This window comes from Haematobia irritans, chromosome 4 (genome assembly GCF_050003625.1).
Source record: "Haematobia irritans isolate KBUSLIRL chromosome 4, ASM5000362v1, whole genome shotgun sequence".
Classification (NCBI taxonomy): domain Eukaryota; kingdom Metazoa; phylum Arthropoda; class Insecta; order Diptera; family Muscidae; genus Haematobia; species Haematobia irritans.
The window spans coordinates 200,260,986-200,279,851 of NC_134400.1; the positions used below are offsets into that span (position 1 = coordinate 200,260,986).

An 18,866-nucleotide genomic window follows, 5' to 3' on the forward strand; every position below is an offset into this window, starting at 1 on the left:
CTGTTTGGTAGATTGGTAGAATTCCTGATGTTTTGGTATACCTTGCAATGTAATCCTCTCCAAAAATTTTCTATAGAAATAAAATTTTGACAAAATTTTCTATAGAAATAAAATGTTGACAAAATTATCTATAGAAATAAATTTTTGACCAATTTTTCTATAGAAATAAAATGTTGACCAAATTTTTTATAGAAATAAAATTTTGACCAAATTTTCTAAAATATTGACAAAATTTACTATAAAAATAAAATTTTGACAAATTTTTCTATAGAAATAAAATTTTGGCAAAATTTTCTATAAAAATAAAATTTTGACAAAATTTTCTATAGAAATAAAATTTTGACAAAATATTCTATAGAAATAAAATGTTGACCAAATTTTCTATAGAAATAAAATTTTGACAAAATTTCCTATAGAAATAAAATTTTGACAAAATTTTCTATAAAAATAAAATTTTGACAAAATTTTCTATAGAATTAAAATTTTGACCAAAATTTTTATAGAAATACAATTTTGACCAAATATTCTATAGAAATCAAATGTTGACCAAATTTTCTATAGAAATAAAATTTTGACAAAATTTTTTAGAGAAATAAAATTTTGACCAAATTTTCTATAGAAATAAAATTTTGACAAAATTTTTTAGAGAAATAAAATTTTGACCAAATTTTCTATAGAAATTAAATTTTGACAAAATTTTCTTTAGAAATAAAATTTTGGCAAGATTTTCTATAAAAATAAAATTTTGACAAAATTTTCTATAGAAATAAAATCTTGAACAAAATTTTTATAGAAATACAATTTTGATCAAATATTCTATAGAAATAAAATGTTGACCAAATTTTCTATAGAAATAAAATTTTGACAAAATTTTCTATAGAATTAAAATTTTGACAAAATTTCCTATAGAAATAAAATTTTGACAAAATTTTTTAGAGAAATAAAATTTTGACCAAATTTTCTATAGAAATTAAATTTTGGCAAAATTTCCTATAGAAATTAAATTTTTCGTATATGGTTTCTGTAAAAAAAATGAAAATCGATTTTCCCGAGTGCGGATCACGGTTGCTACAGTTGATAGAATTCTACCAAAAATGGTAGAGTTTTTAATGTTTGGTAGAATGGTAGAAATATTTCTCTCCAACTAAGAGGTACTTCATAAATTTTCTATAGAAATAAAATTTTGACAAAATTTTTTAGAGAAATAAAATTTTGACCATATTTTCTATAAAAATCAAATATTGACAAAATTTACTATAAAAATAAAATTTTGACAAAATTTTTTAGAGAAATAAAATTTTGGCAAAATTTTCTATAAAAATAAAATTTTGACAAAATTTTCTATAAAAATAAAATTTTGGCAAAATTTTCTATAAAAATAAAATTTGACAAAATTTTCTATAGAAATAAAATTTTGAACAAAATTTTCTATAAAAATAAAATTTGACCAAATTTTCTATAGAAATAAAATTTTGAACAAAATTTTTATAGAAATACAATTTTGACCAAATATTCTATAGAAATAAAATTTTGACCAAATTTTCTATAGAAATAAAATTTTGACAAAATTTCCTATAGAAATTAAATTTTGACAAAATTTCCTAACGAAATTAAATTTTGACAAAATTTCCTACAGAAATGAAATTTTGACAAAATTTTCTATAGAAATAAAATTTTGACAAAATTTTCTATAGAAATAAAATATTGACAAAATTTACTATAAAACTAAAATTTTGGCAAAATTTTTTATAAAAATAAAATTTGACAAAATTTTCTATAGAAATAAAATTTTGAACAAAATTTTTATAGAAATACAATTTTGACCAAATATTCTATAGAAATAAAATTTTGACAAAATTTTTAGAGAAATAAAATTTTGACAAAATTTTTTAGAGAAATAAAATTTTGACCAAATTTTCTATAGAAATCAAATATTGACAAAATTTACTATAAAAATAAAATTTTGACAAAATTTTTTAGAGAAATAAAATTTTGACAAAATTTTCTATAGAAATAAAATGTTGACAAAATTATCTATAGAAATAAATTTTTGACCAAATTTTCTATAGAAATAAAATGTTGACCAAATTTTTTATAGAAATAAAATTTTGACTAAATTTTCTATAGAAATAAAATATTGACAAAATTTACTATACAAATAAAATTTTGACAAATTTTTCTATAGAAATAAAATTTTGGCAAAATTTTCTATAAAAATAAAATTTTGACAAAATTTTCTATAGAAATAAAATTTTGACAAAATATTCTATAGAAATAAAATGTTGACCAAATTTTCTATAGAAATAAAATTTTGACAAAATTTCCTATAGAAATAAAATTTTGACAAAATTTTCTATAAAAATAAAATTTTGACAAAATTTTCTATAGAATTAAAATTTTTACCAAAATTTTTATAGAAATACAATTTTGACCAAATATTCTATAGAAATCAAATGTTGACCAAATTTTCTATAGAAATAAAATTTTGACAAAATTTTTTAGAGAAATAAAATTTTGACCAAATTTTCTATAGAAATAAAATTTTGACAAAATTTTTTAGAGAAATAAAATTTTGACCAAATTTTCTATAGAAATTAAATTTTGACAAAATTTTCTTTAGAAATAAAATTTTGGCAAGATTTTCTATAAAAATAAAATTTTGACAAAATTTTCTATAGAAATAAAATCTTGAACAAAATTTTTATAGAAATACAATTTTGATCAAATATTCTATAGAAATAAAATGTTGACCAAATTTTCTATAGAAATAAAATTTTGACAAAATTTTCTATAGAATTAAAATTTTGACAAAATTTCCTATAGAAATAAAATTTTGACAAAATTTTTTAGAGAAATAAAATTTTGACCAAATTTTCTATAGAAATTAAATTTTGGCAAAATTTCCTATAGAAATTAAATTTTTCGTATATGGTTTCTGTAAAAAAAAATGAAAATCGATTTTCCCGAGTGCGGATCACGGTTGCTACAGTTGATAGAATTCTACCAAAAATGGTAGAGTTTTTAATGTTTGGTAGAATGGTAGAAATATTTCTCTCCAACTAAGAGGTACTTCATAAATTTTCTATAGAAATAAAATTTTGACAAAATTTTTTAGAGAAATAAAATTTTGACCATATTTTCTATAAAAATCAAATATTGACAAAATTTACTATAAAAATAAAATTTTGACAAAATTTTTTAGAGAAATAAAATTTTGGCAAAATTTTCTATAAAAATAAAATTTTGACAAAATTTTCTATAAAAATAAAATTTTGGCAAAATTTTCTATAAAAATAAAATTTGACAAAATTTTCTATAGAAATAAAATTTTGAACAAAATTTTCTATAAAAATAAAATTTGACCAAATTTTCTATAGAAATAAAATTTTGAACAAAATTTTTATAGAAATACAATTTTGACCAAATATTCTATAGAAATAAAATTTTGACCAAATTTTCTATAGAAATAAAATTTTGACAAAATTTCCTATAGAAATTAAATTTTGACAAAATTTCCTAACGAAATTAAATTTTGACAAAATTTCCTACAGAAATGAAATTTTGACAAAATTTTCTATAGAAATAAAATTTTGACAAAATTTTCTATAGAAATAAAATATTGACAAAATTTACTATAAAAATAAAATTTTGGCAAAATTTTTTATAAAAATAAAATTTGACAAAATTTTCTATAGAAATAAAATTTTGAACAAAATTTTTATAGAAATACAATTTTGACCAAATATTCTATAGAAATAAAATTTTGACAAAATTTTTAGAGAAATAAAATTTTGACAAAATTTTTTAGAGAAATAAAATTTGACAAAATTTTCTATAGAAATAAAATGTTGACCAAATTTTGTATAGAAATAAAATTTTGACCAATTTTTTTATAGAAATAAAATTTTGACAAAATTTTCTATAGAAATAAAATGTTGACCAAATTTTCTATAGAAATAAAATTTTGTCCAAATTTTCTATAGAACAAAATTTTCTATGGATATAAAATTTTGACAAAATTTTTCTCCAAATTTAGATAGATTATTTTTGGCTCGAGTGACAACCGTGATGCCGATCCTCAACCATAATGTAGTAACAAAGTGGCAACAAAGAAACATGTGCCTATAATTTCTTTTATATAAGCCTTTTATTATTTTAAGATTATGGCACTGTCGGTCAATAGTATCGTTTTAGCAGTGTTTAAATAATATGCTGCAATTTTTATGATAAATTCCAATTCAAATATACTAAATTATGGCTACTCCAGGTACAGGCGAAATTTAAAGAATAAAAAACAGAGTTGTTGAACAGACACCTGTCCTATTTTATCGAGACCCTTAACACATATACAGAATAATATTGTGGTCAGCTGTTCAGGGCCGACATCTACACTCAAAAAAAAAAAAAAAAAACAGTAAACCCACCAGGAATAACAATTTTGATTAATTTTAGAAAATTTTAACTAAACTGTATTACAAACGCAGGATTTCACGCGCATTTCACAAAATGAATTAAATATTTTTCGACAAATTCAAGAAAATGTATTAGGAATAATTATTTTTTTTTTGTTCACTTTTTAAGGCCGGTAGGCACCTCTTGCGAATTTGTAGAAATTCTCAGCTAGTTTGTGGGAGACACGAATTTAGTAAATTAGTATGCTTCATTTGTGTATAGCTTCCCCCCGTTTTTAGTTCATTTAACTAAAGTACACAAAAAATTATTCAAATCAAGAAAACTTTCTAAAAACATAATAACTCCATGAACTGAAATAGAAATAAATTGGCTTTAGTGCCATACAGGATTCATTTTTTTTGAGTGTAGTTATTGTAGCATAATGCCACGATTCAAGAAAGTGACATCGATGTAACGCTATTATTTTTTTAGGCATAGAAATCCAAAACAAATTTTGTTCCAGCAATGAATTTGTAACAAATTTTAAGTAAATATCGATATTTTACAGCTACTTCCGGTCTAACCGGAAGTAGAAAGTTTTGACGTTTGGAGAGAGATAGAGAGATGTTTGTAGTAGTGTTGCCACTGATTCCTATTTTTGATTTAACATCACCACTAGGTATTGTTGTCAGAGAGAATAAAAACACAAGAGGACGAAAATTTCTCTTCTACGAAAACAACAAATATCAACCGTATAGATGTCGCACAATGCCTGCAGCTTTGGTATTACCGACGTTGCGGTCGAAGCGCTGTTTTGATAAATTATTTATAAAGGCATCGGCTGTTATAATTTCAAATTGTCTGCAAAAAAAATTTAATAGAATGAAAAGTTTTATATAAAAGAATATATTTTACTACACAATAGGTTCTAAAATCCTATTTTCCTTACGTTTCTTAAAGCCGGCAGAGAACTGAACTGAGTGAAGCCGACGCAAACTGTATGATATTTGAGAGAACCGCCGACAAAAACTGCATGATATTAGAGAATTTTTCCTCATGACTGCCACCTATTGACGCAGTTTCGCTTCACAGTTTCGTCCTCTTCTCTTTTGATTCTCTCTGTTGTTGTTTCTTTGTCCATTGTCCATTTGATAAGAAACAACGTGCTTCTATTGAATTGAATGTTGAGTATCATATATTGCGAAATAATACACGGATGAATGAAAATAGGAAAAATTGTTCGAAAAGGTTCAGATATGACATTTGTTCATCGCGCAAAAATCAATCGCCTATCGTTATGGCGACTATGCATTGAAAGACCTTCCATAATTATTTCTTTTATATATATTTCTATGATTCGAAAACTTCTGAAATTGTTTTGTGTTATTTAAAAATAGTTTGTTTATAATGTTTTTGTTGTCGTTTGTATGTATTTTAAATGTATATTTAAAATGCTCACATATATATATTTTTCATAAGTATATGTTTATAATTTGAAAATATGTTTTTATTTAAAATAAGTAATAGAGAAATTAATATGCTATTGAAAAAATATGTGAAATAGGCATACAAACAATTATACATATATATATTTGTGTAGTATAAAAAATTATAATAGAATATATAGATTATAAATTATTTAAAAGCAAAAACAAAATTATAATAATAACGAAAACATCTCATCATAATTCTTAGCAAGATATTTCAATAATATTTACAAAAAATACAAATTCATATTTGAGAACAAAACAATCGAAAGTGTTATTGTCGTTTATGTACCAGATATTTCAGAACATAAAAACAAAAATCATATTATGTATTATACAATTATTGTCATTTGTATTTTAAAAGAACCCATGAAAAAACAAAAAAAAATACAAATTATTTATACAATTTTAAAACAATACCATCAAAGAAAGTAATGCGAGATACAAATAAATAAAATGAAAATACACATATTTACAAAAAGAAAATAAGAGAGTTTAATTATTTTTTTTTTTTTTTTGTTTTTTTGTAAAAAATTTCGTCAAGGAATTTGAGGCAATACCTTGTTATAACTCCTCTCAGAAATATTATAGGTTAAAGTGACAGCCCGATTTGATTCAGGCTCACTTAGCCTACTCAGTCCATTGTGATACAGAAATATTATAAGTAGTGTATAATTTCTACGCGCCCAAAACTAACATATAAATAATAATCAATCCACACTTGATTTACCCACGTTTCAATTTCGAGCGATCACAATGCAAAATCCTGGGATTTTTGGTTAAGAACTCAGCTGTTTTTACAATTTCGTTCGTTATTTGTTTTCGCAGAAACGAACTTATGCTATGTTCCCACCGACTCGTTTTCCTCATTCGTTTTTCCAAAACATCTCACCGTTCACACCGAGTTGAGATGTTTTAGTTTGACAGTTACCATGGGAACTAGAAATTCACATATATGCAACCTATGTCCAAATAATTACCGCGAGCGCAAAGGGAAAAAATTTTTTTATGTTATTTTCACATATCCATGTTCTTAAAAGCCTTTGTTTATTCATTTTTTTCTATGAAACTTATTTCAGTATTTTGACATATATTTTGAATAGGGTATGTTATTCGCGGTATATTTCAAATTAGGTGGGTTCACATTCTAAAATTGACGTGTTTTGGAGGAAAACTTAAGTTTTGAACTTGTTTTTTTAGTATGGCGAAAACGACTCGTTTTGAAGTGCTTATAAAGGGAAAACATTTCAAACCCCAAAACATGTTTGGTGAGAACACCGTATTAGTACAGGGGTTGCCATTTTGATCCTATCGGACCAAAAGTGGTCCAAAAAATGATTAATTTTTAAATTTGGTCCGATGGCCAGACCAAATGGAATTTGGTTGATTTTGGTTCATTTTCGTCTAATCGGTAATTATTTCAAAATTTTCTATAAAAATAAAATTTTTACAAAATTTTCTATAGAAATGAAATTTTTGTATAGATACAAATCTATGCACAAATTTTGTATAGGAAGAAAATTTTGTAAAAATCTTATATAGAAATAACATTTTGCGATAAATTTCTATAGAAATAAAAGTTTGACAAATTTTCTATATAAATAAAATGTTGGCAAAATTTTCTATAGAAATAAAATGTTGACAAAATTTCCTAAAGAAATAAAATATTGACAAAAATTTCCACAAAAATAAAATTTTGACAAAATTTTGTATAGAAATCAAATTTTGACAAATTTTCTTTAGAAATAAAATTTTGACAAAATTTCCTATAGAAATAAATTATTTATTTATATATTTACAATCATAATGAATTATGAAAATAAACAGGTAATATAGGTGCTAACAACATAGGGTTTCGACCTGTCTATAGAAATAAAATTTTGGCAAAATGTTAGAAAATAAAATTTTGACAAAAATTTACATAGTAATAAAATGTTGACAATTTTTTTTAAAGAAATAAAAATTTTGAATAGAAATAAAAATTTGGCGAAATTTTCTATCGAATTAAAATTTTGGAAAATATTTAACTTATAAATTATATTAATTTAATTTTGAAAAATGGTCCGCTGGTACGACTTTTGGTCCAATTTTGGAAAAAATGTTGGTTCAAAATAAAAATTCATTGTGGCAATGCTGCTTAGTACTAAGCAAAATGTTCGATTATAAGCAGGTAGTCTCTTGATATCAAACAACACTCACTGATAAGAGAGAAGTTCGCCAACTGTTGGCATTGAGCTAAACATAGAATCGAGCAGCACCTCACCCTACTGGAATGGTCTAAGAAGGAATCATAGACCAAGAAAATATAGAGACATGCCTTGATAATTCACCATGGTTTTGTTTATTTGCAGTACGCAGTCACTCCACTCAATTGCGCAGTCAAGTGACTCAATTTATTTTTGGAAAACGAGAATTGCCGTACAAATCAGCCAATTTGCATTACAAAACAGGTGTGGATGCATAGAATTTTACATGTTTTTCCAATATTTGGTGTTTCATCAAAAGAACAAACGAAAGAAAACAAATTAAAGCCAAATTTAAAAAGCACTCAATTGCAGACGAAAAAGAGCCATCTACGGTGTGCAGACAAACTACAGCGCTGTAAATTCACTTGAGATGTCTATACCTTCCTTGGTCTATGAAGGAATTTCTCTCTGCTCTGCTCCTCTTGCAATATGTTTGAACAATTGTTGACTTCAAACATTTTTTACAGTGATTAGGTGGTGATAAAATAACTCGCCTTAAAGTTTATCTGAGTCACCCTCTACTATTGCCGATGACTGTGTTATCTAATGTACACGACAATGTTCTCAAATCTATAAAAAATAATAAAATATTGCATTAGATGTATCTTTTTAAGCACACCCAATAAACACAAACCTTTGAAAAATGCTAAATTTCAACAATTTTTCAAACATTTTTTCAAAGGATTAGGGTAATATTCAAGTTGAGTGCCAAATTTGGTTGAAATCGGTTCAGATTTAGATGTAGCTCCCATATATAGCTTTCGCCCGATTTACACTCATATGACCACAGAAGCCAATTTTTTGCTCCGATTTAGTTGAAATTTTGCATAGGGAGTAGAATTAGCATTGTAACATAGCTATGCGTGCCAAATTTGGTTGAAATCGGTTCAGATTTAGATATAGCTCCCATATATATGTTTTTCTGATTTCGACAAAAATTGTCAAAATACGAACATTTTCCTTGTAAAATCGCCACTGCTTAGTCGAAAAGTTGTAAAAATGACTCTAATTTTCCTAAACTTCTAATACATATATATGGAGCGAAGTTTCCTTAAAATTGCTACAGATTGGTATCGAAAATTTAGATCTACAAAGTGGTGCAGGGTATAATATAGTCGGCCCCGCCCGACTTTAGACTGTCCTTACTTGTTTGAAATTTTATATGAACAAAGCATGCACATAGGGATGCCAGACGTGCTCTTTTTACAAAATGTGCTCTTAAAACAAGATAGGCCAAAAGAGCACGCAAAAGTGCTCTATTTTTAGTTAAGTACTCTTCTTGTGCTCTTTGTATGCATCACAACAAATATTACTTCAACGCGATTCAATAAATGGTAAAAGTAAACTGAACATACGTAAATGTCACACTAAGAGATTTTCCTACGCCGTTATTTTCTAATTAAATAGTGTTGTACTTCATATATCAGAGTCGAAGAAGAGCACGCCGTTGTTGCTTCTTCACTTTGTACTCTGTTCAAACTTCTTTCAATAAAATTTTTTAACAAAAACAACAAAAAAGTTACTTGCAAAGTATTGTAAGAAAATTAGCTTGAGTTGAAAGTGGTTTATTTTATGTATATGTTATGAACCGTTTTTATGTTTAAATAAATTATTATGGCATGAAATGTTTTTATTTTATTTGAAAAAGTGTGCTCTTTTTTCGTATGTGCTCTTTTTGCCTCTTCAAAATCTGACATCCCTATATGCACATGTGTTTATACACTATATTTGTGATTGTCGATTGTTTTGCAAGTCGAATTTAATTGTATTCACTGCTGAGTCACCCTGTGTTATTGTCGATAAATGTGTTATCGAAAGCAAGCGACATCATTGTAGTGGATTTTCGCTCTTGCATTTTCATAAAACTAAGAAAAATCCTGGACGTTTACAATGTCTGTCGCGAGTTATATTGGTCGTGGAAAGTTCAATCTGGATCTAATCAAAGAAGTCCAAAAATACGATGCTTTATACAATAGCGCTCATCCAGATTTTCGAAACTATGCGGTAAAAACGCATATTTGGCAAGAAATCAGTAAGGCCCTAGGTGAAACTGGTAAGTAATATCAACATCAATGTACATATATTCACCCATAGATTATCATAGACTTACGTAGGTGGTACGTTGCTCTCAGCAAAGAAAAAAAAATGTTTGAGTTCCAAAGATTTTTTAAATGTGGTTATTGCTTAGTATTAAGTTCTTCATTGCGAAATATGCGTCAGCAGGTCACCTCATTGAATAGAATTGTGCGCCCGACTAAGGGCGTTTTCGTTTCGGATAAAATATGTTGCCTTGGTGTTACACTACTTACTACAACTTTTTCCCACATTGTATTGTCGCCCAACTTATAGTATCATTCCACAGTTATTGTTAATTCATTATATTGGTAGGGATAAAGGACCCAAAAACTATTACAGTGCCCTTCATATTTCGCAATCGATTTCGAGAATGTTGCATCTTTTATTCCAATGGAAATCGCCTTAAGACTTACAAGGTAAGTCGGATCTGAAAGGGGTCATTAAAATTGTATTGTATATCAACCATTTATCACTCAGTACATATGATTCAAGCGTCCCAGCGGAAAACGGTTTTCCATAGGGCTATTGCAGCATTAGGTATGGTGGGTATAGATCTGTCGCACTGCTGGCCAAAACGTACTAAAGGACTGGTCACTTTAACAGAGTTTTGTCATTGACAGAATAAATTTGCACTTTAGGACTTTGGTCTTGGACTCATTACAAAGTACCAGTCCTGGTCCCCATAAACCAGTACGGGCAAACTCTTAAAAACATGTTTCAAATTTGTCTTTATAGCACATTTGAACCCATTCATAATGAAATCGTCCAACTTAGTTATACAGTGCTGTTCAAAACATTAGCAGCCTTTTGAAAATAAAACGAAATTATAATGAAAATAAAAATATTAAAACTTAACTTTTAATGCAATGTTTTTGCTTATTAGGTCAGTTTTAAAGATTTAAGGCAATAAGGGAACTAACGACAAAAACTTTTTGATAATTTTAATTTTACAATTATTATTCGAGCTTTTATGGACAAATTAGATTAAGGAACCTGAATAATAGTCATTGAAAAGAAAACGCCAGATACAAATCTATACACGACTAGACTATACATGTTTCGCTTCGGGCGAATGAACCTTACCACAGCCTTTAGTATAGATTAGAGGTCTGCATCGAATAACTTTTCACTACATGTATGCAATTCGCTGTCGAATATAGTACATACACTGTCTTTCTCTCAGAGCGCAAGAAGTGAAGTGAAGAGAACACTTGCTTGTCAAATACCACCAAATACTTATCCGAAACAATATGTGTTCCGAAAAAAAGGAACAATAAAAATGTAAGTACTTAAGAAAAAGTACAAAATGGATTCTCTTCACTTCACGTGGTACCACAAGTATTTCTCAGTTATGTGCGAAGCAAACTTTCCATTATTATTAATCATAGATATGTATGTATTTCACATTTTTCAATTAATGAATTGTTGATTGAAACGAGCTCGAGGTCTGTATTTTTTAATTTATTTTTTTATTCAATATTTCGTCTTTTCATTGAAAGACTTCATCGGGAAAATTATTCTGAGTGTACAAAAAGAAAAGAAAATATATACAAAAACATTGAAATACGTACAAATTTGATGTTACATTAAAAACACTTACGAAAACAACAAAAATATTACACCCACTATTGAGTAGAACCTAACGACACAGCGTCTGTTGTCATACTAACTATTGTTCTTCCGCCCTTTTTGTTTTTCTGATCAGATTCCTGTAGCTTTGCGCCAAATTGTCAATGTCTGTCTTATAGTTCATTCTCCAGTGTTAGTCTCTTATTATAGTTACTCTCACACTGTAGCACACGCGTTCTTTCTATATCACATATTTCATATATTTACGTATGTCACACACTTACCTTAACGTTTGCTATTCTTTATAACAAACCAAAACATATATTATGGAGAGTAACTGTTTTTTTTTTTATATTTCTGAAACTGCACGTGGTACATGGAGTACTCTATGAAGTTTTGTTCTCGCAACATACTTGACGTGATCACTCTGAGTACACTTCAATAAGAGAGAAAGAGGAATATGTGTTTGTTGGTAGTGAAGACATCAGAGTAGCAACAAGAAGTTACTCGTGGCTTTTGGTGTTCATCAAAATGTGTACCAATCGTTTTGCGACTCTCTCAAATAGATGTACTCATGTAGCAAGTACACGTGTACTCTGCATGTACAAATGGAATTGTGCAGACCTCTAGTATAGATCTGGCTGGGATAGATAACTCAATTTTGGGCCCTTTATGCTTACTCCTTATGGAGAAAACATCTATGGATTTTCCTCTTACAAATTGAATCATCTTTACTCCCACTGTACATCATCTTTTCATATAACTACAACACCCTTAATCTTATTTTTATTTCGTTTTGTTACTGCAGTAATGTAACAACACGAAATGTGTTTTTAGAAGCTATTTTGTTGAATTCACCTAAGTGGTGAACAATCGAACAACGCTTTTCTTTCTACAGTCAACAACAACATGTGACAACTTACAAAAACTGGTTTCTAACGCAATTCTAACGCGTGTGCTAGTGCTTTTCCTAGTTTTACGACGGACTCTTCGTTGCTTATTATTTTTATACCCTCCACCATAGGATGGGGGTATATTAACTTTGTCATTCCGTTTGTAACACATCGAAATATTGCTCTAAGACCTCATAAAGTATAAATATTCTGGGTCGTGGTGAAATTCTGAGTCGATCTAAGCATGTCCGTCTGTTGAAATCACGCTAACTTCCGAACGAAACAAGCTATCGACTTGAAACTTGGCACAAGTAGTTGTTATTCATGTAGGTCGGATGGTATTGCAAATGGTCCATATCGATCCACTTTTACGTATAGCCCCCATATAAACGGACCCCCAAATTTGGCTTGCGATTGCTCTAAGAGAAGCAAATTTCATCCGATCCGGCTGAAATTTGGTACATGGTGTTAGTATATGGTCTCTAATGACCATGCAAAAATTGGTCCACATCAGTCCATAATTATATATAGCATGTAGGTCGGATGGTATTGCAAATGGTCCATATCGATCCACTTTTACGTATAGCCCCCATATAAACGGACCCCCAAATTTGGTTTGCGATTGCTCTAAGAGAAGCAAATTTCATCCGATCCGGCTGAAATTTGGTACATGGTGTTAGTATATGGTCTCTAATGACAATGCAAAAATTCGTATACATCGATTCATAATTATATATAGCCCCCATATAAACCCATCCCCAGATTTGGCTTGCGGAGCCTCTAAGAAAAGCAAATTTCATCCGATTGGGGTGAAATTTGGTACATGGTGTTAGTATATGGTCTCTAATGACCATGAAAAAATTGGTACACAACGGTCCATAATTATATATAGCCCCCATATAAACCGATCACCAGATTTGGCTTGCAGAGCCTCTAAGAGATGCAAATTTCATCCGATCGGGCTGAAATTTGGTACATGGTGTCAGCATATGATCTCTAATAACCATGCAAAAATTCGTATACATCGATTCATAATTATATATAGCCCCCATATAAACCCATCCCCAGATTTGGCTTGCGAAGCCTCTAAGAGAAGCAAATTTCATCCGATCCGGCTGAAATTTGGTACATGGTGTTAGTATATGGTCTCTAATGACCATGCAAAAATTGGTCCACATCAGTCCATAATTATATATAGCCCCCATATAAACCGATCCCCAGATTTGGCTTGCAGAGCCTCTAAGAGATGCAAATTTCATCCGATCCGGCTGAAATTTGGTACGTGGTGTCAGCATATGATCTCTAATAACCATGCAAAAATTCGTATACATCGATTCATAATTATATATAGCCCCCATATAAACCCATCCCCAGATTTGGCTTGCGGAGCCTCTAAGAAAAGCAAATTTCATCCGATTGGGGTGAAATTTGGTACATGGTGTTAGTATATGGTCTCTAATGACCATGAAAAAATTGGTACACATCGGTCCATAATTATATATAGCCCCCATATAAACCGATCACCAGATTTGACCTCTTGGAAGACCAAATTTCATCTGATTCAGTTGAAGTTTGATACGTGGTGTTAATATATGGCCTCAAACAACAATGCAAAAATTGGTCGAAATCGGTCCATATTTATATATAGCCCCCATATAAACCTATCCCCACATTTGACCTCCGGAGCCCCTTGGAAGAGCAAAATTTAGCCGATTCGGTTGAAATTTGGTACGTGGTGTTAGTATATGGTATCCAACAACCATGCCAAAAGTGGTCCATAATCATATATAGTCCCCATATAAACCGATCCCGAGATTTGGTTTTGGAGTCTCTTGGAGGAGTAAATTTCCTCCGGGTCAGTTTAAATTTAATACATTGTGCTAGTATATGGTCGTTAACAACCATGCCTAACTAGGTGTATATCGGTCTATAGTTGTATATAGCCCTCAGATAAATCGATCCCCAATCACACAAAAATTGATCCATATCAAGTTCATAATTGTATATAGCCCACATATAAGCGACCCTCATATTTCAATTCTGGCTCTCTAGGTACCGTGCAAAAGTCCATATCGATTCGTAATTATTTGTAGATTTACCTATACATAACTTTTTTGTCTAATATATACGACGTATGGACTAACTCACAATTTAGAAAACGATGTTAGGAAGATTTAAGATACCACAACCCAAGTAATTCGATTGTGGATGACAGTCTTTCGTAGAAGTTCCTTCGGCGTGGCCGAACTTACGGCCGTATATACTTGTTCATGTTAGCCTGATACTGATCACTCCTGGATGCTGAATGTTCTAGTTCGGCAGACTATAATTCTGATAAAATATATTTAACAAAAATTATTCTAGTAGAAATGTACATATATTTTTTTAAAGAGTTATATTGCTATTGGTGATTTAGCAGATATCGTAATTTAATTTATTTATTTTTATAAGCCTTAGGTTAGGTTAGGTTAAAGTGGCAGCCCGATTAAGACTCAGGCTCACTTAGACTATTCAGTCCATTGTGATACCAATCAATTAATTATTGTTGATTTCCCTGGGACAGAGTCCGGAAACTCATTATCAAGCCAAGTTTTTGCTTCCACCGTATTTTTTCCCTTCAGAAAACAGTATTTTATCAAAACACGAAATTCCTTTTTTTCCATTTTTTTTTCCACAATAACAAAAGTTGCTTCATAAAAGACGCTCTATCTCACAAAATAATTAACTTACAGACGTCAAATTTTGACACGAATCATTTGAAGGTTGGTACTATATAAAAATAATATACATTTAATACTAACGACGCCATCTATGTGTCAGACCGGGAACTTATCAGCCAACCTGTTAACTATAGACAAAATACCAAAATAATACCTTTAAAGAAAATAGTACTGGTAGTTGTAAATGTGTTGAACAGGTCGAATCATACGATTGTTTGCCTTTCGGGAAATATCAATATTTTATAACTACCGATTCATTTACGCAATAAGAATTTCAAAACACCACTTCATAAAGATTATTTTGTAAGTGGAAGCTAAACTATAAAATTCTAATTATGGGAGATATTCCTAGATAAAATTCATGGTAGTGCTAGTTGCAAATGTTTTGAACACCACCGCATAATTTTTTTTTACAAACAACATGCATTTAAATGATTACGATGTAACTCTGGCTTTTGAGGCCATATAAGTCCAAATCGGACGAAAGTTATATATGGGAGCTATATCTAAATCTGAACCGATTTTAACCTAATTTGGCACACATAACAGTATCATTAAAAGTACCCCTTGTGCAAAATTTGAAGCAAATCACGGCAAAAATCTGGCTATTGAGGCCAAATAAGTGCAAATCGGTCGAAAAATATATATGGGAGCTATATCTAAATCACAACCGATTTCAACCAAATTTGGCACGATATTATTAAACGTACTCCTTGTGCAAAATTTGAAGTAAGTCAGGGAAAAACTCTGGCTTTTGAGGCCATATAAGTCCAAATCGGTCGTAAGATATATATGGCAGCGATATCTGAATCTGAACCGATTTCAATCAAACTTACCAAGCATTGGTAGAATGTCAATTTTACTCTCTGTGCAAAATTTCACGAAAATCGGTAGTAAACTTTGGCCTATGTGGTCATATGAGCCTAAATCGGACGAAAATATATATGGGAACTATATCTAAATCTGAACCGATTTGGCTAATATTTTGTCGAGACTCCTAAAAATTCAGATGTACGGAATTTGAAGAATATCGGTTGATAAACACGCCAATTATGATCAGATCGGTGATAAATATATATGGCAGCTATATCTAAATCTGATCCAATATTTTCCAAAATCAATAGCGATTGTCTTTGTCCCAAAAAAAACCCTATGCCAAATTTGAGGACGATCGGACTTAAACCGCGACCTGTACTTTGCACACAAAAATACATGAACAGACGGACGGGCAGATAGACGGATATCGCTATATCGACTCAGAATTTAATTCTAAGACGATCGGTATACTAAACGGTGGGTCTCAGACTTTTCCTTCTTGGCGTTACATACAAATGCACAAACTTATACCCCGTACCACAGTAGTGGTGAAGGGTATAATAAATAAATAAATATTAATGGCCTATAGACGAATTGTTCGAAATTTTTATATTATAGATTGCATTTAGGTTATTCTTGAGGGACCTTTCGGTATATCGAAAGTTCCAAGAAATATAATTTTCTATCTCCTTTGTTCGCATGGTTCGGACTGCAGTCCTCCCTCGCTTGGATTAGGTTTGTAAGAAAATATCGTCTAAGGGCACTTTCTACAATTCTCTTAGGAGCTTTTTCGCATGGCTCGGATGTAGAGAGAGCTTTTTAATGAAAATCTGTCGCATACATTTACAAACAAATTACCTCTAACCGAAAAATTTTATGTTTTTAAGACCTTGTCTGCATGTAAACATTAAATATTTATTACAAAAACAAAAAATACTTACAAAATTAACAAATTATTATCCGTAGAACAATTTTGCAAGAGACGTTGGTTGGATTTAAGGAAACAATATTCCAAAGAACAACAGAAAACCCAATCAGTTCGAAATACATTCTGGATATACACTGACGCTTTATCGTTTCTCAAACCGTATGAGAAACCCAAAATGTAAGTCTTCCATAAGAAAAAATTCTTCAATCTTATGTATGGTTCATTTTTTATATATTTTCAGTGAGTTTTTACCCCGTGAAATTTCTAAACGTGAAGCATACTGTCGCACATGTTTAAGTTCATTTCAAGCAAACCCCTTCCAAGCACCCAAGACCTTTAACATATTCGAAATTAAAGACTTTGCTGAAAAGCTTTCCCAGTGCTCAAGCCGACAAGTTGTTGAGTGGGATGAATATCCTCAAGTAGTTTGTGAATTATGCTATAAAAAGGTTATCTACTTTTACCAATTCCGAGAAATGTGTCTCTCCTCCTTGGAAAAGTTCAACACAATAATACACGATCCAAAAGAAGTAACATATGATTTGGAGAATACCATTGAGAAATCATTCAATACTACGGATAACGACAGCGATCTTTCCAACATTTTGGACGATTCTATCAAGACAGAGGTCGAACATGGAAAACCACATAGCTCCCATGAAATCGATGATAAAATTATGGATGAAATTATCCAAGTTGAAATAGAAAGAAGTGCGGGGGCTGACGATGTAAAGCCTGTTGAAGAATTTGAAGAAGAGAAAGAAATATCTGCAGATTTTGAGTATGATACTATGGAATCTGAAAAAGATTTTAGTAATTTTGAAAGCATTAATGAAGAATCTGTTGAACATGATCCGGACTATGTTGTGGAAGAACTCGAAACCATAGACTACGAAAACCCACTGGAAGAAAACACGGAGGAGGTAAGTTAACAAAAAAAATATAAAATGTAAATCAGATTTTTTTATTCATTATAGAAAACGTTCAGTTTATATCGATAGTTTAATGTAAAAAAAGCCTAACTCGATCGTTTATAACCACCACAGTTGGATGGTGATGGGGGGGGTATTTTAGGTTTTCCGTTTGTAACACATCGAAAAACTGTATCGATTTCGTTGCGCTACGCCCAACCAAAAATAAATTTTTATTTACCCAACAAACATAAAAAATATGAACAGAACCTAAAAATATGATAATCAATGATTAAAAGTAATATTTATGACTATAAATGAGTTTATTGGGAAATTTGGCAAATTTTCTGTTCATTAGCTATAGGATGGGGCGTATATTAACTTTGTCATTCCGTTTGTAACACATCGAAATATTGCTCTAAGACCCCATAAAGTATATATATTCTGGGTCGTGGTGAAATTCTGAGTCGATGTAAGCATGTCCGTCCGTCTGTTGAAATCACGCTCACTTCCGAACGAAACAAGCTATCGACTTGAAACTTTGCACAAGTAGTTGTTATTTATGTAGGTCAGATGGTATTGCAAATGGGCCATATCGGTCCACTTTTACGTATAGCCCCCATATAAACGGACCCCCAAATTTGGCTTGCAGACCCTCTAAGAGGAGCATATTTCATCCGATCCGGTTGAAATTTGGTACGTGGTGAAATTTGGTACATTGTGCTAGTATATGGCCGCTAACAACCATGCCAAAATTGCTCCATATCGGTCTATAGTTATATATAGCCGATCACCAAAAATAATCTATCAAAATTTTATTTCTATTGA

The 18,866-nt window shown here is 30.0% G+C and overlaps 1 protein-coding gene and 1 long non-coding RNA gene across 2 annotated transcripts in view; one reads left to right on the forward strand and one right to left on the reverse strand.

Moving 5' to 3' along the window:
* Positions 1-9,919: 9,919 nt before the first annotated feature.
* The window catches only part of LOC142235949 (uncharacterized), a 58,622-nt gene continuing 49,675 nt past the window's right edge, over positions 9,920-18,866 (forward strand). The window contains exons 1-3 of the mRNA XM_075307202.1: positions 9,920-10,178; positions 17,166-17,304; positions 17,369-18,050. Of these exons, the coding sequence (XP_075163317.1) occupies positions 10,016-10,178; positions 17,166-17,304; positions 17,369-18,050 (984 nt within the window). The 5' untranslated portion in view covers positions 9,920-10,015. The remainder of the gene's footprint in view (positions 10,179-17,165; positions 17,305-17,368; positions 18,051-18,866) is intronic.
* Positions 11,650-11,871, reverse strand: LOC142233115 (uncharacterized). Its single transcript, XR_012721324.1, has 2 exons — positions 11,802-11,871; positions 11,650-11,720 (listed from the first exon to the last, which is right to left on the reverse strand). It is a non-coding gene; the product is annotated as an uncharacterized LOC142233115 (long non-coding RNA).